The sequence below is a fragment of the Rhamphochromis longiceps genome, linkage group LG8 (assembly GCF_057381845.1).
Source record: "Rhamphochromis longiceps isolate RC_006_pf linkage group LG8, R_longiceps_female_GT1.1, whole genome shotgun sequence".
Classification (NCBI taxonomy): Eukaryota; Metazoa; Chordata; class Actinopteri; order Cichliformes; family Cichlidae; genus Rhamphochromis; species Rhamphochromis longiceps.
In genome coordinates, this window is record NC_140564.1 from 3,408,676 (window position 1) to 3,435,139 (window position 26,464).

Genomic DNA, 26,464 nt, shown 5'->3' on the forward strand with positions numbered 1-26,464 from the left:
CTTCCTGTCTGCAGCCGTTAGCGCCGCTAACACTAGCATTGTTGGAGTCCTTAGCTGCAGCCTCGAAGCGAGCATAGAAAGTGTTCAGCTCGTCTGCCAGAGTCACGGCCGCGTTCGTCATACCGGTTGTTGGTGCTTTATAGTCCGTTATTGTCCTTAGTCCCCGCCACAGGCTCCTAGAGTCACTCTGTTGGAGTTGTGACTCTAGTTTCCTCCCGTAGCGCTGCTTCGCCTCTTTCACCGCCCTCCGCACGTTATATGACGCGGCTTTGTACGGGTCCATGTCCCCCGTCATGAGTCCCGTGTTGTAGGCAGCGGTGCGGGATCTCAGAGCGTCGCGGATGGTTTTATCCACCCACGGCTTCTGGTTGGGAAACGTTGTGATAGTCTTTGTCTCCACGGTATCATCCGCTAGTTTCCCGATGAATCCCACAACCGCTTCCGTAAACACGTTGACGTCATCGTCGGAGCTGTTTCTGAACATGCCCCAGTCTGCGTCATCGAGTGCGTCCTGTAACGCGGCCACCGATTGATCCGTCCAGCGCGCGACCTTCCTCTGAACCGGAACTTCCTGTTTCAGCCTTTGTTTGTATTTTGGCATGAGGAAGATGGCGGCGTGATCAGATTTGCCAAACGGGGGGCGGGATTGTGCCTTGTAGCCGTCCTTGACCGTAGTGTAGCAGTGGTCCAGTGTCCTTTCACCCCTGGTGGGGCAGGTGATGTGTTGATAAAAGTTCGGCGCTGCGCGTTTGAGGTTGGCGCTATTAAAGTCCCCCGTCACAATAAGCGCAGCGTCCCGGTGTTGTGTCTGGTGCTGTGTGAGTGCCTCATGCAGCTCGCATAAGGCGGTGACCGTGTCCGCTTGTGGTGGAATATAAACGAATATAAATATAAACGAATATAAATACTACACTAAATGGTTATATGGCATTTTAGTTAATATAAAGCATAGAATTGAGGCACTTGTGCTTTGCTATTACCATACATGAGTTATTGTGTAGAGGTTTGGGGAAATACATATAAAAGTAATACTCAGACTATAATCATAATGCAGAAAAGGGCCATTAGGGTATAGGGCTCACACAAACGCACTCTTTATTAGGACGCAAGCTATAAAATTCCAGGATCTGGTGAAGTTTAAAACAGTGCAAATAATATATAAGGCAAGGAAAGGGATGCTCCCAATCGAAATAAGTAAATGGTTCTTAGAAAGAGAAGGGAGGTATTTAAAATTACAAAGAGTAAGAACAACATTGAAAAGGATGTCTATTTCAATAGCGGGAGTTAAATTCTGGAATGAGTTAAAAGAAGAAATAAAGGTCAGCAGTGATATAAACCAGTTTAAAATAAAACTCAAAAAAGAAATATTAAATAAGTATAAGAATGAAGAAAATGCAATTAACCCAAGACAGCAGTCAAACTCATGTTTATTTTCTTCTGCAAATTAGCAAATCTAAATATAGTTTTAGTTGAACATGAGAAAATATTTTTTGTGATGTTATGTTCTAAGTTGAAGGCGGTGTATACGTTTTTGTTGTTCAAATTTAGATGATGAGGATGTAAACCTGAGGGGGTGGGGCTAAATAAGTATATACTTCTGCCTACTCCTTTTCAAACAACTGCATGGAATGATTTCATGAAACGCTGGTGAATGTATATGTTTGAAATAAAAAAGAACTGAACTGAACTTCAGATAATTACACATAATTACCATTCAACTGTGTGTATCTTTTTACATGCAGTGGGGAACATTCATCAATATGCCAAAAGGTTGATTCAGTTCATCTTCATGCACAGCTGACTGCAGGTTTCCCCAACATTATAAACAGTACATTTGCACAATGACTGAAACTAGCACCACTGAAGGGACAATGGGCTGGGAGGTCAGTTCCTTGATCCTTAATATGCAAATTCTCACAGAGAGTTGGGAATGGCTGCAATCACAGCATTGTAAGATGGCCAGAGATGTACCCTTAGGCCCCCTCCTCGATTTAGAGATGGTCTTTCCCTTTTCATGTAAATGACCTCCTTGACTGGTCATTGTTCATTCAGTGGTGCTAGTTTCAGTCATTATGCAAATGTTTATAAGGTTGGGGAAACCTACAGTCAGCTGAGACTGAAGACGTCACTTGGATGATGTTTCTCCCACTGAAAATGCACAGATGAAACATAGAAATGTTCTTACCCAGTGCAAAAAAACAAATGCACACACCAAATTACCATTAGATTTATTAAATATGCGCACTAGCCCTTTGTGGAAAAACTGTAAAATCCGTGAAGCACAAATAACAGTATAATTGTATGGTTAGTAACTAATGTTGTTACTGATTAAGTGCATTAAGTTGTTATGGGAAAATATGATTGAATTACAGTAACACCTTACTTACTCATTTGGCTTCAGTCATATATTGACTGGTAATTAATGTGCTTTTGACTTCTCAGCTGTTGACCAATCACTACGAGCGTTGCTGGAAGTACTACTGTTTGGCTGGAGGTTGGGGCAATTTTGGAGTAGCGTCAGATGAAGAGCTGCACCTCTCTAGGAAAATGTTCTGGGGAATATTTGATGCCCTGTCCCACAAGGTGAGGCTCATCTAGTGGTAGCTCAAAGAATGCACACGGGTCGCACTTCTATGGACAAGCATAACAAGGCCGTTACTCCCACTCACTCTTCTCCAAGTTATACCATCATTGCCTACTACCAGCAACACGATAGTCCCTAGATGGTGCGTACACCACCCAATGATTCCAAAAGAATGTTGGGCCTCTCATTATGCACATTAGCAAAAAACACCAATCAGGACCAAAAGGTGCAGGGAAGCATCCCGCTCATCCTCCAAGTAAAGCCCATTGGGAAAGAGGAGGCAGGGAGCAAGGGAGACCAGTATACCCACTCCTGCCCGTCTCTTCTCCCTATGTTTCTCTAATCTTCGCTGGATAGATTTCTGCCTTTTGTTTGGACACACTGTTTAATAAAACTCATAATTTATCTGCTGTGCCTGGAATTCTCTATTTCAACCCTCACTTCACCCTCATGACAGATTCTGAATATTCCCCAAGTTTATTTGCTTTAAACAAATGATAAACAGACAGCCTTCAATGTTCACAATAATGTCTGAAGCAACACACTTACATACTGTGTATGTGTTGTAATGTAGCAGTACGACCAGGAGCTATTTAAACTGGCGCTGCCATGTCTTAGTGCTGTGGCTGGAGCTCTTCCTCCAGAGTATATGGAGTCCAACTACATGGCCATGATGGAGAAACAGTCATCTATGGACTCAGAAGGAAACTTCACACCACAGCCTGCAGACACCACCAAGTATGTACATCTTTTTCTTCTTTGTAACATGTTTACTTGTTTGGCTTACAGTCAGGTTAGAATGCTTTGCACAATGATACAATGATATGTCTTGTTGTTTTGCCTCTGTATACCAACATGGTGGATTTTAAATCAAACAATCATTATGATATAATTGAAGCAGGGGGTTAACAAAAGTATTGCATTAACTGTTCAAAGCCATTTTATGCAGATTCCCCCATTTTTAAAGGTGCATAAATGCTCTTCTACTCTGAATAATCCACTTCAAACTCGCTCACACACACACATTATTTATCTAACATTCTTTATTTAAGAAACACATACATGCTTACACTTAACTAGGATTCAGTATCCTCCCCCAGGCACATGTCAACATCCAAATATGAGGAGCCAGGGATTGATTTGAGTAGCAAACTTGCATTTGGTGATAACAGGGACTCTCTGTAATTTCTAAACCGGCAGTGCCCAAGTTAGTATTAAGAGTGAATAAGCTACCAAACAGGACTTCAGGTTGAAAAACTAAAATAAACATATGAGAGAGATTGGAAGAATTTTAGAAGTGGCAAAAAAGAAGGAATTCACTGGTTAGCTCAGCAGCACCAAATGTCTACGATCACAGAATTCTTTTCTGGGTTAGGACAACAACCCTCCTCAACATCTGGCCAAGCCTCAAACACGTGAGGTACAGATACAGCCACTTAAAATAACCACCTCATTCCTGACAGGACAATGACAGATACCTGGTGGATTCCTGCCTGATGGCCGGTTGATCCGTGACTGTAATGATATTCCCCGCCTGTGACGTGTACAATGCGAACAGGAACAGGTTAACGCTCCCAAGCAGCATTTATAAAAAACAGTGTAATGTCTTGTGCATCATCCAGGGGGCGCAGTGCTAATGGAAGTCCATTCATTTACAGAGGTTGTGCACACGGAATAAGCAAGATACAAAGCAAAAAGTGATGCTTGCATTCTTGGGTTATTCCTCAGTAATGTTACTGGACATGAAAGCATGGCACGACAATGTCTTTTTTTAATTAAAACATGAAAATCACATTTTAAGCAGAAGTTGATGATTGGTTGGTCCTGTAAGAGAAAAGTATATTTTTAGAGATACAAAAGGTCAGACAGAGAGCACCATGACAGCAGTAACAATGTAATGATGCTTTTAATGATGAAATATGTCGGGCTCTGGTCTAAATTTATAGGTGTCAGTGAAACACTACTGTACTGCAGGAGAGGGACCAGAGCATCTACTGTACATGTGTGGGCATTCCAGCCATGCCAGTTACTGTATGCATTGGCTTTGCTAATAAACGAACAGTCATAGTGCCATCACAGATAGTTACGTTTGGCAGTACTGGTGAAATCACATTTGTCTGACTCCTCTTATAACATTACCCTGTGAAATGGACACTCCAAATGCAAGGCTGTCCCTCAAAAAAGTGTCTGACCTTTCAGTTACTAAATCAATGCAGTAGTTCGTGTTAAATTTTAATTTAAACATGCCCCAACTGCACAACAATATGTATGTGTGTGTGCTGTCTGCCAGAAATATTTGGCACTTTATTTTAATTTTTCTGATGATTAAATAAGGTCAGTGAACTGCTGCTGAAGGAGAGAACCACGAGGGTCTGGCACTGTGCTTAAAACTATTGGTAATTCCCGCCAGTTAAACTTTCCCAATAAATGAACAGTCATAATGGTAATGATCACAGTCCTGGCTGCTTATTCAAGCTGTCTGTCACTAATCTTGGTATTTCACCTTTGCAATTCATGTCAATACTCTGGTTCAAAAATTTTGCAGTCAATAAATGCTACACGTCCCACAAATAAGTGTCCAACCTGCATCATGTATTTATTTAGTTATAGGTGGGAAAACTCCACCTGCTACAGGTAGGACAGAATTAACAGTTATTAGTGTTCAAACTGGTCTTAATGAGCGATTATACAAACAGCGTTTCCAGCGCCCACAGATAACAACAACTCTGCCATCAGGAGATTATTAACAGCTGATACTTATTTTATACTTTTCCATATCTTTCTTGGGATTGTGCAATCAAAGCTTCATCATCATATGACCCTCAACCTGAATGTAGAGAATAAACCACAATTTATTGGAAAGAACTGTCGGAATCCTGACAACGACTAAATAAATAAATAAACACTTTAATAACACAATTTGTTAAATATGTTACGTAGATCTCTTAAGAGTAGTTTTACTAATAATGTATGGATCGCATCATTTTAAAATGCAGCAAGTTGCCTGCTGTGAACCACCTTTATTTTCTCTCCGTCCGCGCTCTGTGCATCTCTGATAAATTGTTGCAGGGCTTTTACAGACAGGTAAGAGAGGGCAGTGGATTCTTTTGTCACACATTAGGTTCAAACAGTTCTCCGACCCCCCACAGAAGGCCAACAACTTCCAAACCCCAGCCCAGGTATCCTCTCTATGCTGTCTTTAACACTTGTAAATGGTATTTCAGGAATCACTGACAGGAAGTTTTTACAGAACGCTGTTGTAAAAACAGTCACTGTCTTTGTATTTTCCCCAACCCCCATCTCTGCCTGTCTGTACATCTTAATGAATGTCATTAATGTGTTTTCTCTTTTAATAAAAATAATTACAGAAGAACTTTTAGTTTTTACATTACTGTTAAAATCCCATTTTTAAAAGTATGCAGTTGAGAGTTTGTTACTAAAACTGGTGTTTTAGTAACAGACCTGCGTTTGCAGACCTGCAAACATTGTGAGATCATGTTGAATTCATAACAGCGTGTAACTTATAAATATCCAGAAGCAATTTTCACCTGATGGAATGATCAAGTCAGAATATGCCTGTTCAGTTTATTTAGGCTGCTCAGTCCAGAAACAGTTTTCAGCACAGAGGTGCATTCATGAAAACTCCGTCTTTTTTTTTTAATCTTGGGAGAGCACGTGCTCTCCTCCTCGAAACAAATCGAAGGTTTCAAAGGAAACAACAAAAACTGATTATCAAGTAGGAAAGCCTTAAATTCATGGAATTCACATAGTAGCACAGACTGTTTGTTTTTAATAGTCTTCTAATGTCCACTATGAGGTTTCTTCATTTTTTTGTTCACATTTCTAAAGACATAGCCCAGCACAAACAGCTGATACGTTGCACACCTGCACATCTGTCAAGTTGACAGTGGTTGAATACACTTTCATTGAAAGAACATTCCCCTCTAAAGTATGAAGACAGGACTTAAAATGATTCAAAAAGCCAATGTCCAAAGAACAAACACCTTCAAAGTTGTTCTTTGAAGCCTTCAGGAGAACTTAAAAAAGGAACAATTAGGTGAAAGTCTGGCCTCTTATGTAAAATATGGCTCAAGACTTTTGCACAATTTAAGAGATTAAAGAAATCTAAAGAATAAATCAAAATATTAAGTTGCATTCTAACAGAAAATAAAAATGAATAACAATGCTATTCATTCAAACAGGTCTGAAGAAGTAACAACCCAGCCAACAACAGGCTAAATGAAGTTTTACCAGTTTCAGAAGTAACCTCCACATGTGGGTTGGGATCTATGAGGAAGCTTGTGTGCAAGAATATTATTTTTCTGTATTTATTTTCTTTTAAATTGTTTCTACTAGATTAGATTGAAATGGAAGAACGAACGGATGTTTACAGGAAATAGTTTTGGTGATTTGCAGTGTCAAATGACTGAATGGTCAAACCAACTGTAAAGTTTGATCCATGTATTTAACATTTTCAAAACTGAACTTTAAGTTTTTATACTATCATGGGTGAAGAGGTCTCCAACAAACATCATGGAAAGAATGTGAAATTCAACTGAGTTTTATTTAAGGCAAGGCAAGGCAAGGCAAGGCAAGTTTATTTGTATAGCACAATTCAACAACAAGGTGATTCAAAGTGCTTTACAGAGACATTAGAAACAAGAACAAATAAAAAGCATGATTTAAAATTGAATAAAACAAGCAAATAAACTAACTAATTAACAAACAAACAAACAACAGTATATAAAATCAAAACAGATAAAATCAGAACAGTAGATAAAATCAGTAGTTAAATGTAAGTTTTGAAATTTAAACTTAAAGTGTGGATTTGGTGCTTTATTCAAATGCAGCTGAGAACAGGTGAGTCTTCAACCTGGATTTAAATAAACTGAGTGTTTCAGCTGATGTGAGGCTTTCTGGGAGTTTGTTCCAGATATAAGGAGCATAAAAGCTGAATGCAGCTTCTCTGTGTCTGGTTCTGACTCTGGGAACTGATAAAAGACCGGATCCAGATGACCTGAGGGATCTGGAAGGTTCATACTGGGTCAGGAGGTCACTGATGTATTTTGGTCCTAAACCATTCAGAGCTTTATAGGCCAGCATCAGAACTTTAAAGTCTATCCTCTGACGGACAGGCAGCCAGTGTAAGGACCTCAGAGCTGGACTGATGTGGTCCACTTTTTTGGTCTTAGTGAGGACTCGAGCAGCAGAGTTCTGAATGAGCTGTAGTTGTCTGACTGATTTTTTAGGTAGACCTGTAAAGATGCTGTTACAGTAATCAAGCCTACTAAAGATGAATGCATGGACTAGTTTTTCCAGGTCCTGTTGAGACATCAGATCTTTTATCCTTGATATATTCTTGAGGTGATAGTAAGCTGACTTTGTTATTGTCTTAATGTGTTTTTCTAAGTTTAGGTCTGCATCCATCACTACACCCAAATTTCTCGCCTGGTTTGTGGTTTTTAGATGTATAGATTGAAGTTCTCTGGTGACCTGTAATCGTTTTTCTTTGGCGCCAAAGACTATTACCTCAGTTTTGTTTTTGTTTAGCTGGAGAAAATTGTGGCACAACCAGTCATTGATTTCCTCAATGCATTTACCAAGAGCCTGTACAGGGCCTCGGTCTCCTGGTGACATTGTGATATATATTTGTGTGTCATCTGCATAGCTGTGATAGTTTATTTTGTTGTTCTTTATAATCTGTGCCAGTGGGAGCATGTAGATGTTAAACAGAAGGGGTCCCAAGATGGAACCTTGGGGAACTCCACATGTGATACTTGTCTGCTCAGATGTGAAGTTACCTATTGATACAAAGTATTTCCTTTTTTCTACGTATGTTTTGAACCAGTTTAGTACAGTTCCTGAAAGACCTGTCCAGTTCTCCAGTCGTTTGAGTAATATGTTGTGGTCAACTGTATCAAATGCTGCACTGAGATCCAGTAAAACTAGGACTGACATTTTTCCACTGTCTGTATTCAGACATATGTCATTAAACACTTTGGTCAGAGCGGTTTCAGTGCTGTGGTTCTGTCTAAAACCTGACTGGAAGGCATCGTAGCAATTATTCTGTTTTAAGAAGTAACTGAGCTGTTGGGAAACTGCTTTTTCAATGATCTTACTTAAAAATGGGAGATTTGAGATCGGCCTGTAGTTGTTCATTTGTGTCTTGTCAAGATTGTCCTTTTTCAGTATAGGTTTGATTACAGCAGTTTTTAGTGATTCTGGAAACACACCTGATAATAAAGAAAAGTTGACGATCTGTAACAGGTCTGACTCTAAAGTCTTTGAGACCTTTTTGAAAAAACTTGTTGGCAGGACATCTAAACAGCAGGAGGAGGAGTTCAGTTGACCTAAGATGTCCTCCAGGTCTTTGCTGTTAATAGGTTGAAACTGTTTCATGGTGTTTAAACAGTTTTTTGGTGGACACAGTACATATCCTGGATCTGCTGTTGATGTACCAATTGCTTGTCTAATTTTTTGGATTTTTTCAGTGAAGAATTTGGCAAAGTCATTGCAGGCCATGGTTGAATGAAGTTCAGCTGCCACAGGAGGGTTTGTTAGCCTGTCAACTGTAGAAAATAAGACCCGAGCATTATGGCTGTTTTTAGTGATGATGTCAGAGAAGTAGGACCTCCTTGCACTCCTCAGTTGTAAATTATAATTGTGAAGTTTCTCTTTATAAATGTCATAATGAACCTGGAGGTTTGTTTTTCTCCATCTGCGCTCAGCTTTCCTACACTCTCTTTTTTCATTTTTCACCAGTGTGGAGTTTCTCCATGGAGACTTTTTCCTTCCAGAGATAACCTTCACCTTAATGGGAGCAATAGTGTCCATTACATTTAACATGTTAGCATTGAAGCTATTGACGAGCTCATTGACTGACCCTCTGGACAGGTCAGGTGTTAATGGGAAGACCTGGTTAAAAATTGCACTACTGTGTTCAGTTATACACCGTTTTGTGATCACTGCTGTTGATATATTTGTGTGGGCTGACATTTTACTTTCAAAGAAAACACAGTAATGATCAGACAGGCCCACATCAGACACAGTAACCTTTGAAATGCTCAGGCCTTTGGAGATCAGTAGGTCAAGAGTGTGTCCTCTATTATGTGTGGCCTCTGTTACATGCTGAGTCAGCCCAAAGTTGCCCAGAGTGTTACTCAGGTCTTTAGTCCCTTTGTCCTGAGGGTTGTCCACATGGATGTTAAAATCCCCAACAATAATTACACAGTCGAAATCAACACAGATCACAGACAGCAGTTCACTGAGGTCATTAAAAAAGTCTGTGCAGTATTTGGGAGGCCTGTAAACATTAAGAAACACAACTTTGGATGGGGCCTTCAGCTGTAAAGCCACATATTCAAAAGACTGAAAACTTCCAGGAGATAGCTGCTTACATTGAAATGATTCATTAAATAAGACAGCAACCCCTCCTCCTCTCCTGCTCACCCTGACCTCACTGATAAAACTGTAGTTAGGAGGGGTCGTCTCGATGAGAACAGCTCCACTGTTACTTTGATCCAACCAAGTTTCAGTTAGAAACATAAAATCAAGGCTGTGCTCAGTGATTAAATCATTAATTAAAAATGTTTTCCCAGCTAAAGATCTAATGTTTAATAAAGCCAACTTAAGTGTTTTAGAGGCATTACTTGTCCCCTCGTGTTTGGGAGCAGTCTGTGGCACACAAGGTATGTTTACTATGTTTAAAGATCTTTTAGAGTGCAGCTCTCTGTGTTTTGACCAGGCCACATGTCTCCTGTCACCTAAAAGTACAGAAATTTTAAAACCTTCTAGTAAACAGGGTCCCAGCTTCTCCTGGGAAAAGTCATCACTGCCATAATCCTCGCAGCCCGGACCCTTCACACATCACGCATCAGACTGCGGAGACAGGGCATGAAGAGGAACTAAGGGGGGCGAGGCTGGGCAATGTGACTTCGATTGCTCTGTTGAGGGTGGGGCTCGATGGCGAACCTTTGGCCGCTCTGGTGGGGGGTTTATGGGGGACAAAAAGGGATTGGGACGGGGGGTAGATCTGAGCCCAGCATTGACCCGCTCCATCATCTCCTCATCTCCACCTTAATAGCTCCAAATCAAAGTAGTGGCCTTAATGTGCTTCATATTATAAAGCAGTGTCCTAGGCAGTGTTATGGTACGTGTATGGACTGGTCTCAGCTGGCTCACTGGTGCTAACCGATAGTTAAGTGATAGTGTAGCGTTGACTGCTGAGAGATAAATTCCTAAGTGTACAGTCTGGCGATTAACACATTTGAAATAATAAAAAAAGTTATGAGCATAACTGTATATTTATTTGTATTTATATTTCAGTCTTTGATGCAGGACTCCATAATGCTCCACTGGAGTGCCTTCAGTCATTTCCTGGCACTGGACACTGACACAAATCCAGATGCAGATTTCTATTTTCTCATCTCTGTATTTCTGTTTCTAATGCAGTGGTTTGTTTTTTCTCGCTTTGACAGTGTGACTGTTCCAGAGAAACTGGATTGTTTTATAACCAGATATGCGGAGCACATCCATGAGAAGTGGTGTATAGAAAAGGTATGTATGATTTTTATTCTTGTTCTGTGTTTCCTGATCATACTGTTTTTCCCCTCACCATGACGGCAAAAACAGTGTGGTACATCAACAGTCTTTCACAGTCACTGATAACAAATGCACCCAATGATTACACATAGAAGAACACACCCCACAGCTATAATATATAAAACATTCTGTTACATATGTATGCTGTTTGGCAAACTTTATGGTATACTATACTTTAAGCCAATGATTGACATAAATGTCAATATACCAGCTTATTCTGCTGATACTTTTTTAGAGAAAGAAATATTTCTTGTAAACTTTGAATAACATTGAGGGGAAAATGTTTGTGTGCTTATTAAAAATTTCGTAGTGTTTCTTGTTGTCATCACGAAATGTAGCAAAATAGAACTGCTTTTGGTTGCTGTAAAATCTGATCTGTAAATGTGAACTTATATTCTGTAGTTTTCCAATGGCTGGTCATATGGAGACCAGATGTGTGAAATCAGCAAGAGCCATCCACTCCTGAAACCATACAAAAGCCTGTCTGAAAAGGTAGTCTGCATGCAGACATCTTTCTGTGGAAGTTGGGAGCTTTCTATGTTTTACAAAAGATTTGTATAGTTTGTGTGAGTGCTACATTTGGGTCAGTGATAGCTTAGTAATGATGAAAAACAGCATGGCATGAATCTGTATTGAATCACAGGTAGCTCTCCTGGCTGGACAGCTACCTGTGTTTACAGTTTGCTGAAATACTACACCAAACTCATACCTGAAAACTGAATGAGTCAGTTTTTACTCCTTAGCAGTAAAAGGCTGATGGGGTGTTGTCGTCACCCTGGTGGCTGAGCGTGAACACCTACGTTTGTGAATGCAGTAACTCAGAAACGTAGGAGCCTCTAATTGATACCACAGGTAAAGATGTGAGATGAGTTTGAATCTCACTGACCTCACGGTCAGAGGTTAAGTTTTCTGAAATTGATACTACAGGTGCATTTACTAAAAATGTCAGAGGAGATAAAATCTCAGTGACCTCGACCTCAAGGTCAAAGTGAGTTTTCTGAAATTGTTGTGAATGAGGTGATGTAGGATTTTGAAATGATACCATCGGTATATCTGCTAAAAGGCTGAGGGGTGCCACTTTTCTCTTCTCTTTCTTTTAGATAAACTTTAGATATTTATTTACATACACTTCATCTCCATTGTGTTATATAATATTTGTTGCAAAAGAGAAACGTATCAGTTTTATTATTTAATAATTACAGCGGCTTGCAAAAGTATTCAGCCCCTTGAACTTTTCCACATTTTGTCACAATTCCAGGTGAAAGACCAACACAGGGTGGTGCACACGTGAGAAGTGGAACGAAAAACAAACATGATTCCAAACATTTGTTACAAATAAATAACTGCAAAGTAATCAAATGAGATTTACTAATTGAATGAATGGAAATGTATCAGCTGATGTGGGCACAGACATGTGAGCAAATGATCCTGCAGAAGATCATGTGTTGGTGTGTCTGAGTTCATGCTTTGTTCGGGTTTTGCAGTACATCTGAAAGCAAACTGTGACTTTGCAGGATAAAGAGACATACTGCTGGCCCATCAGAGAGTCTCTGAAGACCATGCTTTCATGGGGTTGGAGCATTGACAGGATCAGAGAGGGAGACTCTGTCAACCTTCACAACAAGCCCAGAAGGATATCACAGGCCAGTCAGGTGTATATGAACACCACCCATTCTTACATTTGTTCCCGAGGTACTTATTATGGATCAAAGGGAAAGGTGACATCGTATATAATGCTGTGTGTTCAATCTCCAACAGCTTTCTTTTGAAGGAGCTTCAGCTTTCAGTCCAAGACCCACTGATATGAGTAATGTGACATTGTCCAGAGACTTGCAGGTAAATTATTCACAAGAACACAATGCATGCAAAGCCAGATTACTCATGGGAGCTGATAATGCAGATTGATTGATGGATGAATTGATCAGTGCAGTGTAAAAGAGTCACATGTCAAACATTTACTTCTCCAGTCAATGGCAGAGCTGCTTGCAGAGAATTATCATAATATCTGGTCCAGGAAAAAGAAACTGGAGCTGGAAGCCAGAGGTAAATCTTACACAGCAAACACACACACAGGGTGTTCCTTGTTTCTCTGCCATCACAAACAGATAACACAGAAAGCTTGACTTCTTTTTTATGCATAGCCTGTAAAAATAAAACAGATGGAATTCTGCGAAGTGCTGTTTAGAAGATCAATACCATTTCCCCACACCTCTGCTTTACAGTTGCTGTTATAGCAACTTTACCCAACCCTTTGATTTTTGTTGCATATTAACTGAAGTGCCGTACAGTCATTTTGGCATGGCAGTTTCTCTGTTAGAAGCTTGTCCATTTTGGTGTTTTGTTATTAATTATTTTATTTTTTGCTTTTAAATTAAACACAGCATGCTTGTACAGATTCAACTGAGGACATTTACTACATTTAGCATTTGTGAACTTATAAGCATGAAAAAAGAAAAAGAAGGAGAAAAAAAGAAGAAGAAAAGATTATAACAATATTAACTAAATAAAGAGTAAAATAAAATAAGAAAATTCACGCGGAGTGTGAGGCATGAATTATGATCAGTTAATTTTTAAGAATTCTAGAAATGGCTGCCAAATCGTACAAAAACTCGCCAGTTTCCCCTCTCTATCAAATCTTATCTGCTCCACCCGGGCCACAGACACCATCTCATTAAGCCACCTGTTAAAAGACGGGGCCGAAGAAGACCGCCACTGTAAAAGAATAAGTTTCTTTGCAGCCAGCACACCCACTGTAATTAAGGAAAAAGATTCGATTGATGCAAATGATCCAAGTATAGCCAGTGTACCATCAAGTGGTACTTTTTTCCCAAATTGGTTTGAAAACCACGTAAAAATCTGGCTCCAAAAAGCTTTCAAGACAGGGCAATGCCGAAATAGATGTGCAAGGGAACCTTCACCGATATTACATCTGTCACATAAGGGGGATACAGAATTATAGATCCGGTTAAGTTTAAGTTTAGAAAAGTGTAATCTGTGAATGACTTTAAACTGGATTACTTTATATCTGGCGTTTACTGAGCCTTTCTGAATGTTGGACAAACAGTTTGACCGTTGGTCCTCAGACAGGAACACCGAGGTCTCCAGCCCGTGTATTCTTAATTCCATCAGAATCAGCTGGGATTGTAAAGCACTTCACAAACTGAGATATCAGATGTTTAAAATCTGCTTTCCGAATTATATCAGTAAGACTTAGTGGCTTCAGTGGAAAGTCTGAAAAGTTTCGTTGAACAAAATTCCTTATTTGAAGATAACGAAAAAAATATGATTGAGGTAACTGAAACTTCTGTTGAAGTTGAAGGAAAGACATGAATCTGTCATCTATATATATGAGTCCTCAATGCATTTCAGTCCCTTTCCCCCCCATTCTAAAAACACCCTCTCCATTTTACCTGGTTTAAACACGTAGTTATGTATTATTGGTATTCTTACTGAGAAGTCCGGTAGTTTAAGAGATTTCCTAATTTGACTTAATATCTTTAAGGAGTGTTTAACAACAAAATTACGACTGATCGAATTAATAGAAGAACCCGTGTTAGAAAACAATAAGCCCGGTAATGAGGCTTCAGATACTGTTGCTGCCTCTGCCTGGAGCCAGACAGGAAGCTTATAACAATAATCAGTAGGCGAACCCCACTGCCAGTGCAATAGAGCTCTTGAATTTGCTGCCCAGTAATAATGTCTAAACACAGGGAGACCCAACCCCCCACTGGAAGTATTTTTTTGAAGATGAGCCTTGGATATCTGAGGGGGTTTTCCTGCCCAGATGAAAGAAAGAATCAATGAATCAAGCTGCTTAAAACATTTAAGTGGCAAATAAATATGAGGGTTTTGAAAAAGATATAAAAATCGTGGCAAAGACACCATTCTAACTGAATTTATTCGACCAATCAGAGACAGAGGAAGCAGTTTCCATTTTCTAATATCGTCTTTGAGCTTGTCCAGCATTTCCAAGAAATTCGATTTATAGAGGAGTTTGGGATTTTTAGAGATCTTAAGGCCAAGGTAGGTAAAAGATGTAGTCACTAATTTGAATGGGAGAGAGCTGAGAAACTTTGGGCATAGATTATCTGTTATTGGCATAAATTCAGATTTGTCCCAATTGATCATATATCCTGATAATTTCACAAAGTGTTTAATGCAATTTAAAAGATTAGGGAATGAAATTTCTGGTTCGGAAAGGCAGATGAGTAAATCATCTGCATACATATTAACAAGACTTTCAACATTCCCAAATTTAACTCCCTGTATACCAGGGTGGTTTCTTATGTTAATGGCAAAGGGCTCCAGAGCTATATCAAAAAGAAGCGGTGAGAGGGGATCCCCCTGTCTCACTCCACGTTAATTGAAAGGGGGAGGATTTATCTGCATTGGTGAGAATGCAGGACACAGATAAATCATTTTAATCAATCCCTAAAATATTCCCCAAAACCAAATTGTTTTAGAGTCTCAAATATATAAGACCGTTCAATCTGATCAAACGCTTTTTGAGCATCCAGAGAAAGTACTGCTGTTTTAGCCTCTTTTCCATAACCTGAGTAAATTGTATTTAATAATAAATGGACATTATTAAATGACCATCTACCAGGAGTAAATCCTGTTTGATTAGGATGTATAATTGTTGAAACATGTTTGCTCAATCTTGTAGCTGAGGCTTTGGTTATGATTTTATGATCACAATTTAAAAGAGCAACGGGTCTATAATGTGCTGGGTCGCCTTCCTCCTCTCCAGTTTTGTGAAGCAAACAAATATTTGCCTCGTAAAGTGAAGTTGGTAACCTTTTATTTTTAACAGAGTCATTTATCATCCTGAGCATGAGAGGAGTAATTTTATTTTGGAAGGCTTTATAGAATTCATTACCGAATCCATCCGGGGCAGCTGTCTTTCCAAGTGGTAAGGCTTGGATTGTTCCTAAAAGATGGTTTTCGGAGACAGGGGAATCAATTTCATCTCTCAGGGCTTCATCTAATTGGGGAATAGATAATTGATCGAAGAAGTTGCTAAAATCACTTTGAGAGGGTTTAATTTTACTAGAATACAGATCTTTATAGAATTTGGTAAAACAAGTATTAATTTCCTTTGGATTGGTACTTACTTTACCGGATTTTATTATCACTTTTTGAATTGCATTTTGGTGTTTTGAATAGATGAAAATTCGATCTCAAAGTTGTGATGGACCACCAGTAACCTGGTAGATGTTAAGATGTCACATAGTTAAGTGCTGCCACAGTCTGTTATCTTTCTTCTCTGCCCTGCTGCTCTGTTCCAGGTGGAGGAAACCACCCACTGCTGGTTCCTTACGACACACTGACTGCCAAAGAAAAATCCAAAGACAGAGAAAAAGCACAAGATATCCTTAAGTTCCTCCAAATCAATGGTTACATTGTGTCCAGGTTGGTCCAACTATATTTGAAACAGTTTGTCTTTGGCGTTTGTTTTGAGATTAGAAGATCAATTTCATAAAAGTTCAATTTTTCTAAAACGTCTAACTCAGAAAATACAACATTAGTGTGTGTAGCACAGCGCTGGAGTGTGGATTTGATTTAACTTAGCAAAAGCAGTGTACAACACAAGTTGTAGAAATGCAAATAAAAGGAGAACATCCTTTGTGCTGATTCCAGAGGTGTGCAGTCACAGGAGCTGGACACTCCTGCCATAGAGAAACGATTTGCCTACACCTTTCTCCAGCAGATCATCACCTACGTGGACCAGGCACACCAACACATGATGGAGTTTGGTAAGAATCTTCTCATGCCTGTAAGAGCCACTTGTTTACATCACCAACCTGGTTGTTGTCCATGATACAACAACCATGATACTTTTGCCTCATTTGGTGAAACAAGTTTGTCGTCTTCTTTTAGCAGGAACGTTTTTTGTTTTTTCCATATTTTGCTAAGTACAATGCTTTGAGGAAGGTTGTGGAAGTAGCTCTCTCTTTAGATACTAAATTGTCACTGGAGGCTAAAACAGTCTTGGGGTCTTGCTCTGAGACATTCCCAGATTTTTCTCTTTTGTTTTTCACACTAGGAAACGTGAAGGCATGGTGTTGTTATAGCACTGATATAGCAATATGACACTTTTTTATTTGGAGTTTTCACCTGGTTAGATGCAGGGCTGGGTTTTGTATGCAGACAGAGTTGCAACCTGTTTGTAAGGTAGTAAGTAATCTATAAGACAGTGGACCCGCAGGGCAGGGATAGTTCAGTAGGTAGAGTGGTTGCCCCATGATCGGAAGGTCGGGGGTTCGATTCCCCTTAACAGCTACCCTGAGGCACCCCTGAGCAAGGTACCATCCCTACACACTGCTCCCCGGGCGCCCAATGGCTGCCCACTGCTTCACTGAGTGAATGGGTTAAATGCAGAGAGCAATTTCCCCACGGGGCTCAATAAAGTACAATAAAGTACATGACAAGACGGTGGTATGCTGAAAATTTCTCTACATTTTTCCTCCCTGTCCAGGATGTTACATCCTCATCACTGAAAGAGTGTCCACTGGCCTGTAGGTGTAAATAGGCTGCAGAGTCCTGGCCTGACGAGGTGGCTCTGCTGTGTTGTGCCGTCCACTTATCCAGAGGTTGTTTTGTTTCCCCGGCAATCCTCCTGCACTTAACAGCGTACACTATATTACTCTGTTTGTGTCGGGGGACCCGATCCCTGGGGTGGAACAATTTTTGGTGCAGCGTCTTTTGGGATTTAAAAGCCACAGAAAGTCTGTGTTTAGAAAAACTGCATCTCAGCTGTTCCGATACTCCTGACATCTGAGGACTCACTAAAGGTTTTCGTCTCAGGCAGCCGTTGTCCTTCTCTCCTGGATCAACTGGAGCAAGTTCTTTCCCAGCTGGGATAACCACATTTTCTTGATGTGATGTTGTTCTGCTTCCCTGGCTGCTGTGTCAGTGGGGATGATGTTCGCTCTGTGTTGTAGTTTCCTGATGACGCCCAGTTTGTGCTCCAGTGGATGATGAGAGTCAAACCTTAGATACTGATCCGTATGCGTAGGTTTACGGTACACATCAGCTTTCAGATGTCCCCCGTTACTGATGGAAATCTCACAGTCTAAGAAGGCTAACCTGCCACTTTTCATATCCTCCCTCGTGAACTTGAGTGGACTGTGGTACGTCCTGAGATTTGATTTTCATCCAGATTTGTCATCCACAGACCTGAACCAATGACTTGGTGGTGTTCCAGGGTAGGATAGCAAATCCCTCTTTTCCACATCTTCCATATAAAAGTTGGTCACAACGGGTGAAACAGGGGAACCCATGGCACACCCATGTTTCTGCCTGTAGTACTGACACTTGCATATAAAATGGGTGGAATTAATACACAGTTCCAAAAGCAAACATACTTGGTTGGTGCTGAGAGTGACCCTGTTGCTGAGGTTGGGGTCAATCTCTTACAAACTACCTCCACTGCTTCAGTGGCTGGAACACAACTAAAGAGAGACGTAACCTTATATGAGACCATTGGTTTATCTGCCCAAACCAGTGTTCCTCCAGGGAGGTCAAGGAGGCCATTCACAAAAAGGAAAGACCGTCTCTGAATCCAGGAGGAAGCCTAAGGGTACATCTTTCACCATCTTAGAATACTGTGATTGCAGCCATTCTCCAACTCTCTGTGAATGGTACTCATGGCCATTGATCATTTGCATATTAATGACCATGAAACTGACCTCACAACCCATTGTTAGTCAGTGGTGCTAGTGTCAGTCATTATGCATATCTACTGTTTAAAAGGTTGGGAAACCTGCAGTAAGTTGAACCTGACGACGTCACTTGGATGAAATGTTTCTCCCTCTGAAAACCTCCAGATGAACAAAATCAACTTTACATGGATGACTGCACATGCATCAGTACACTGTGTGGTGTAGTTTCTCAAGCTGTTGTCACAGTCACAGTCAAGCTGGGGATGTTTGTCAGATGTGTGGGGATCAGATCTTCAGAGTTCACTTGGAGGGAAGAATGGTAGAAAGGCAAAATCACAGAAGGTAGTGAGGGTGTGTGGATGAGGCACCACTGGACTGGGAACTAAACCTGCTGAACCAGTTGAAGAAATTGGTTTAGTGTTCATTTCTGAATTTAATTCATAACATGATTATAGAATTCTCAGATTTCTCTTATGTCCTGTTACCTGACTGTTCATTGGACTCCTTATGCGACCCAGTGGTAAAAAGTCTAGAAACACCTCTGTGTGGCTCAGAGGTAGAGTGGCTTGTCTACTTCTCTCCTCCAGTTCTTATTAAGTGTCCCTGAACATAATACTGAACCCCAAATCCACCCATCAGTTTGCATGTGTGTGCTACAGAAAAGGGTTAAAGTATAGTGAGGATAGCACTTAATGAATGTGTTCATGTGTAAGTAAAGTAAACTTAAATACCAGTCGAGTCCTGTTAGTCCCTCGGATTTCAAGCTCGTGGCTACACAGCTGTGGCGGCTCGCACAGTAGAGTTTAGCCTTTTTCTGTGGCTCAGAGGAATTTCAAATACTATGCAAGATAATGCAAATGTAAAAAAAAGAAAAGAAAAATATTATTATTTAGTGAACTGTTTGCATAAAAAAAAAAGTTTTTATATTTTCCACACCTTAAATTCATCAGCCCATACTCACTGTATTCTGTCTGCTGTAGATGTGGGAACACGACCAAAGGGAGAGAAGATTCCTCATGAGCAGCAGATCAAGTTCTTTGGAAAGGTGATGAAATCTTTTTTGACTAGACACTTATTTTTCTTGTTTTGTTTTATTAAGTTTATATATCAGATTTAGTTTTTTGTAATCAGCAACAGAATTCAAAATTAAGTTATCAGGTTGACTAAAACTGCAAATAATTATGATCTCTTCTTCCAAATTGACACAGAGCAGAATAAGCATTTGACTGACTCAAAGCAAAATGTGTAAATTTCAGGCTTTTCCTGGTTTGTGCCTGTTCAAAATCCTCTGTAATGGTTAGCTAAAGAGGCACAGTGACAGCACAGTGAAGGCATGGACACAGTTTTTGATGATGTGACGTTGTATCTGTAGCGCAGAATTTTCATTAGTTACTAAATTTGTGGCAGGTAATTTACTGAAAAGTGTGCTAATAATTAACTCAAAAAAAGAATAACGATGGGCGGTGAGGGATGAGGAAGTGTGAATAGTGCTGCGGTTTGTGGGGGGGCTGGCGACGGCTGTCGGGCCGGGCATGAAAATGAGAACAGCAGGAGAAGGGGTTTTTTATAGCCTGAGGCCAGAGGGGGCGTGAAGGAGGAGTGGTCCCGCTCCTGAAATTCAGAGGATATCTCCACTTAGTTTGGCACCTGATAATGCTCAAAGTGTTCCGTGTATAGAAAGTTATGTATTTTATTAAAACTGAAAATCAATATGATTGACAAGCTCTGAGGCTTCATGTCTCACTCCTAGGTCGTCCTGCCGTTGGTGGATCAGTACTTTAAAAACCACAGGCTGTACTTCTTGTCCACGGCCATCCATCCCATCAGCAGTGGTGGCCATGCCTCTAACAAGGAGAAGGAAATGGTGACCAGGTGAGCATGGCCAGCATTACAACAACAGTAAAAAGTCAGGCATATTGTTGAAAGGAATAAAACATGAGAATGTCTTATTGCCTAAATATTGAATGTCTGGTCCTATGGGCTCTTTCCTCTGTGTTCCTCTCATTTGATTGCCTCACACTTTTGTCTTCCTCTTCTTCCATTCTGCCTCTTCTTCTCATCTTCCATTAAATCTTTTCAGTCTTTTCTGCAAACTGGGAGTTCTTGTCAGACATAGGATATCCTTGTTTGGTAAGGACAGTGTAAACATTCGAGTTAACTCCCTAAAGATAAAATATTTGATTTTTAAGCCAATTTTCTTAAAAGATGGAAAACTGCAACTGTGTTCATTAGCTTGCTGTCTGTTTCCGTTTTTGATGGCACGTTGTGGTTTATCCTGGCATGTTACCAACACATTTCGACTTTTTGAACAGTGGAAACATTTGCAAGAGTTTATTTTCACTATGCAGCCTTGTGAAAAACTAAGTACACCCCATGATTCAGTTAACTGGAAAAACACCTTTAGCAGCATTGCTGTAGTTTTGGTTTTCTATGTGAGTTTTTCAGTCTCTCATGTTGTTGTGAAAGAGTTCTGGCCCAGTCTCCTTTACAATGTTGTGTCAATTCTTTAAGATTTGCAGGTATTTCTTCATGAATAGCTGTCTCAAGATCTTGCCACAGGGTTTCAATTGGGTTCATGTTTGGCACCTTGATTGTTTTCTTTTCAGCAATTCTGTTGTATTTGTGGGCCAAGCTTTAGCAGTCAGACCAAAGGCTTCACATATGAGTCCAGAATACTTAGATATGCAGAGAGGTTCATTGTCAGTTCAGTGACTGCGAGGTGCCCAGCTCCTGTGGCTGCAATACAAGCCCATCACCAATCCCAGAAGTCTCGTGACATCTTTGCTCTTTGTATTCTTTGTTCAGATTGAACTTTACCTAAACCTAAAACATGTTGTCACGGTCTTTTTAAAGAGAGGAGGCTTACTCCTTGTTCAATCTATTTCTAACTGTGCTGTCATGAAAGGTAATATTTAACATGCTAACTGAGACGATCAGTCTTCAGTCTGAGCTGTAGCTTTCCTCTGAGCATTGTTACAGTCTGACTTTAAGGTGCATTTTCTGGCATGCCCAGTCCTGGGAAGATTATGGCCTGATGTTAACACATCAGTGATCCAGATGAGCAAACTGCAAAAAAAGGGTCACATTTGCTAATTGGCAATAATTGAAGTGCATCTGGCTGCTACTTACCCTGTTAATTCCTGTTGAATTATTACTTGTGTACTCAGTTTTATACAGGACTGCATGGAGTCCTATGGAAACTTTTTCTGACTGACTGTATTTTGATACATGGCACTTCTACTGCAGTTTACTTTTAAACTGCAGTACATTCCTCCTGTCCTATCAGACGGGAGCTTCATAAGCTAACTTGTAATTGGTGCAGGTGTCTGCAGGGATGTCACGATACCAGAAGGTTTGAGCCTGTATACTTTAATATATGATAAATATGATACCACTCACACATACAGTGACAGACTGAACAGACTTTTCTTTCCTCCAATGAAAAATACCAATACTATCTAGTTTTTCTACCAGTGACTTGGTAGCAAAGTATGAGTTGTCGTGGCATCCCTAAGTGTGTGTGCATGCATGGTATTGTGGGTGTATAAATCCTCATCACTGTGTCCTCACAGGAAAAAGATGTTCCATTTCTTCAGACTCAAAAATGGGCACTTTAGAAACATATTGTCAAAAATGAAAGATAATTATTAGGTGCACGTAAAGCAAAAGCTGTTAGAATATCAATTATGCTGATATTTAATGGCTTTTGCTATCAGCCACTGATGACAGGGTAAAAGTAGCAAGTGTAACATTTCCACTTAACATAAACTTTATTTTATAATTGTTTATTTATTGTTTTTCCAAGGAACATCATTTTCCTCAACATAACATAACAGTTGTTGTGTAAGTGTGGTTTTGTGCTAAAAATTTCACATCCAAGACAGATACTGTGTGAAGCCTTTGCGCTCCATGATGTGAGTTTGCAGTTTCACAGCTAATTCTCTCTGCTCACCAGGGAACAATGCCACTTCCATTGTCAACTGTCTGCAGATACTGGGACAAAGCCTGGATGCCAGGTAAAAACGTGACCAGTTGTGACCTCATAATGATGAATGACGGGAATGCTTTCAGCTTTCTATGGAAAAACATAAATGAATAAAGCAAAAGAACAAATACAGAAAAATTAACATGAATCAACGCAGATTTTCAAAAATAAGTACCACAGAGAAAAGGAATCAGTGACTTTAACCCAAAGCAGTATGAACTAGTGTGGTAGTTGTTCATATAAGCTGCAATATTAGCTGTCAAGAGATAGCAGTCCTCTTTTAAACAGTGGTAAAGTCTGGGTTTCAAGGGCAGAGACGTAATAACAAACTAGTGTATCAGCCAGGAGACCAAAGTTTAGTTAACAGGTGTGGGACAGAAATCCGAGTCAATGAATGCCATAAAATACAAACTCTTGCATAAGTAAGCCTAGACTACAAAGTTTAGTTCTCAATGCAAGTGATAAAACCCATAATTTCAAATTATAGCTGGCTGAAATAACAAGATTAAAAAGAATCTAAGAAAACAGCACAGTATAGCTATAAGACAGGTTTGATGGATGTGTTTCTGTCTGGAAACATCATGAAAACTCAGACTGATAAAGGATAATCATTATGTGCGGCTATAACAGTGAATTCTTACCTCAGATAATTATGTGTTTCATTGTTTTGTACTTTTAGAAGCAAAGTTTAACGAGGCCTCTCACAAAAATAATCGTCAACACCATTTAGTTGGAAACTCAGTAAAATCCTGACAGCGTTGAATGAATAATATTTACTAGCAAATACTGGTAAAATTGCCCCGTAGTTATCAGACTGGTTGAATGTGCCCATATTTTCTCAAAGTGCTTTTTTCATGTTTGAAAAAAGAACATCTCTTGTCAAGATATTAATGTAACTCTATCAGGACAGTGATGAAGACGGGCCTGGAGTCAGTGAAGGCAGCTTTACGGTCATACTTCGACAGCGCAGCGAAGGATCTGGAGAAGACTCAGGAGAACCTGAAGCTCGGCCAGTTCACTCACAGCAGGGACCAACCACGAGGAGCGACTCAGATCATCAACTACACCACCTTCGCCCTGCTCCCCGTCCTCTCCTCACTGTTTGAACACATCGGACAGAACATGTTTGGAGAAGACCTCATTTGTAAGTGAAAACTTCACGTTTCATCTGGACGATGATGTCAGTTTGCCTACAGATTTTGTCTCTCTTGCCTCAGTGGGTGATGTCCAGGTTTCCTGCTACAGAATCCTTAACAGCCTCTTCCTTCTGGGAACCAACAAAAGTATCTATGTTGAGAGGTAGGAAACATCCATGGTCCACATGTGATAGATTTAGTAAAAATATGTTTTACGTCGCATGCAGTAGAGTTCAGAAGAATGAGACCACACTGAGAATCTGTCCTGGTTTCATGTAAACCTGGGAATGATCAAATATGCTTGATTCAGGAATATTCAAAAAGAGAATTATTATGTAAATGAAGAAGAAATACAGTACTATGAAAGTCTTGAGCACTTTTCTGTTGTTTTTATTTTATTTATATTCCTATTATTTAGAGATTGATTGAAACAAGCAAACATAAATACAGTATGTAAGGTAAAAACAAGTGCTCAGCACTTTTCCATGGTTGATGAACGGATTGTTTCCCTGCACCTTCAGGTTGAGATATGGGTTGTAGGATGTAGGATTGGTGGCTGTATGTCTTGGACACTCAGGTGGAGATAGGAGCAGATCTGTCAGCTGATACCACCAGGTGCTGAATTGGATATGGTGGTGGGGGATTAAGTTGGAGAGGCCTGGCGTCCCCAAACGGATAAGGAGCATGCACTGGGAATGTATGGCAGAGGCCCCGTTTCGTGACATCTTCAACTTTTATGTCCGGCAGAACTTCAACAGCATCCTGAGGGTGGTTGGGATGTTAAGGTTCCACACTTCCATTGCTGAGGCAGATTTATGGTGCTGCTAATAATAAATATTGATTGATTGATTGATTGAATCTTTATTTTGAACATGTTGAAAAAGTATAAAAAAAAAAAAATAGAATTAAAAGAGACAAATGAACAAAGCAAACAAAAGGAAAACGAGCAACCACAACTCCAAATAACGTCCATGTTCAAAAAGGAGCAGGAAGAAGCATAAGCTTATTTAATCCCACCCCTTTTCCACTATCTAGTATCAATAGACTACAGAAATACCTCCTTGTAATTACATTATATGTTATGTGTAATTTTTTTTTTTTTTTTTTTTTTTTAATATATACACATATATGTTTCTATCTATCCATACCTACGTATATACACACATACGCACATATACACATTTTCAATAACCCTATTAACACCTGAAGGATACACAACCTACAATTTTATATATATTTTATATATATATATATATATATATATATATATATATATATATATATATATATATATATATATATATATATATATATATAAATATATACACACATACATACACACACATACACATACATACACATACATATATATACATATATATATATATATATATATATATATATATATATACATATATATACACATATACACATATATATACATACATACATACATACATATACATACATATACATACAAATATAAAAACCTATTAAATAAATAAATAACCTATTAAGTAATAATGGCTGAGTCAATAAGTAAATTCAAAATGCAGAATGTAGACTGTATATTCGGAGGTGTGGCAGTTTGGCACAGTTCATCAGACTCATATCATCTGGAAAAACTCATCTTCAGACTGGTGGATCTCGCCCCAGATGCTGCGCAGCCTCCAGCTTGAAGGGAGGGCGAAAAAAAGTCCATGCGTAGGATGGGCGGAGTACGGTGTCTCGTGATGCTAGTTGCTCTGTCGTTGCATCTGCTGGTGTAAATGTCTCAGTGGGATGGTACATCCAATAGCCCTGCGTGCAGTCTTAACCGCTCACTGCGGTGTCTGCTTCTCTTCTCTATGGTGCAGCTGCAGGGCCAGACAGTAATCCAGGCAGTCATTGTGCTCTCCACCACACACCTGTAGACAGAACTGGGGATGGTGGAGTTCAGCCCCGCTCCCTTCAGCTTCCTCAGAAAATACAGGCATTTATGAGCCTTTTTAATAAAGCTGAGAGTGTTATCACACCACTCCTGTACTGGCTTCTCTTAAATTAAATCCAGTTGTTAAATCCAAAATCAAATTTAAAGTCCTCCTCATCACATACAAGGTCTTGAATAATCAGGCACCATCATATTTTAAAGGCCTCATAATACAGTATCATCCCAATAGAACTAGAACTCTCAGACTGCAGGCTCACTTGTTGTTCCTAGAGTATTTAAAAGTAGAATGGGAGGCAGAGGGTTCAGGTTTCGGGCCCCTCTTCGGTAGAACCAGCTCTCAGACACCATCTCTACAGTGTGTCATGCAGACATTGTTCTCCTTTTAGAAATCCCTAAAGGGGAATATCTAACAAGGGAAACCTGCAGTCAGAAGTGACTGAAGAAGTCACTTGGATAAGTGACGAAACATTTCTCCCACTGAAAACGTGCAGATGAGCAGAATCAACTTTTTGGGATTTCCTTACCTTGATGATTGAGCATGCATCAACACATCACTTTTCAACA

At 39.8% G+C, this 26,464-nt stretch overlaps 1 protein-coding gene and 1 long non-coding RNA gene across 2 annotated transcripts in view; one reads left to right on the forward strand and one right to left on the reverse strand.

The window, feature by feature from the left end:
• The window catches only part of LOC146662904 (ryanodine receptor 2-like), a 317,890-nt gene that overhangs the window by 191,166 nt on the left and 100,260 nt on the right, over positions 1–26,464 (forward strand). Inside the window, exons 55-69 of the mRNA XM_085415489.1 lie at positions 2,443–2,583; positions 3,159–3,322; positions 11,062–11,140; positions 11,588–11,677; positions 12,700–12,837; positions 12,944–13,021; positions 13,153–13,228; positions 16,474–16,597; positions 16,826–16,941; positions 19,830–19,894; positions 20,600–20,721; positions 20,930–20,979; positions 22,805–22,865; positions 23,740–23,978; positions 24,052–24,133. Of these exons, the coding sequence (XP_085271615.1) occupies positions 2,443–2,583; positions 3,159–3,322; positions 11,062–11,140; positions 11,588–11,677; positions 12,700–12,837; positions 12,944–13,021; positions 13,153–13,228; positions 16,474–16,597; positions 16,826–16,941; positions 19,830–19,894; positions 20,600–20,721; positions 20,930–20,979; positions 22,805–22,865; positions 23,740–23,978; positions 24,052–24,133 (1,625 nt within the window). The remainder of the gene's footprint in view (positions 1–2,442; positions 2,584–3,158; positions 3,323–11,061; positions 11,141–11,587; positions 11,678–12,699; positions 12,838–12,943; positions 13,022–13,152; positions 13,229–16,473; positions 16,598–16,825; positions 16,942–19,829; positions 19,895–20,599; positions 20,722–20,929; positions 20,980–22,804; positions 22,866–23,739; positions 23,979–24,051; positions 24,134–26,464) is intronic.
• LOC146662905 (uncharacterized) overlaps positions 1–26,464 on the reverse strand; it is a 413,626-nt gene that overhangs the window by 181,984 nt on the left and 205,178 nt on the right. The gene's annotated exons all lie outside the window — the stretch shown is intronic.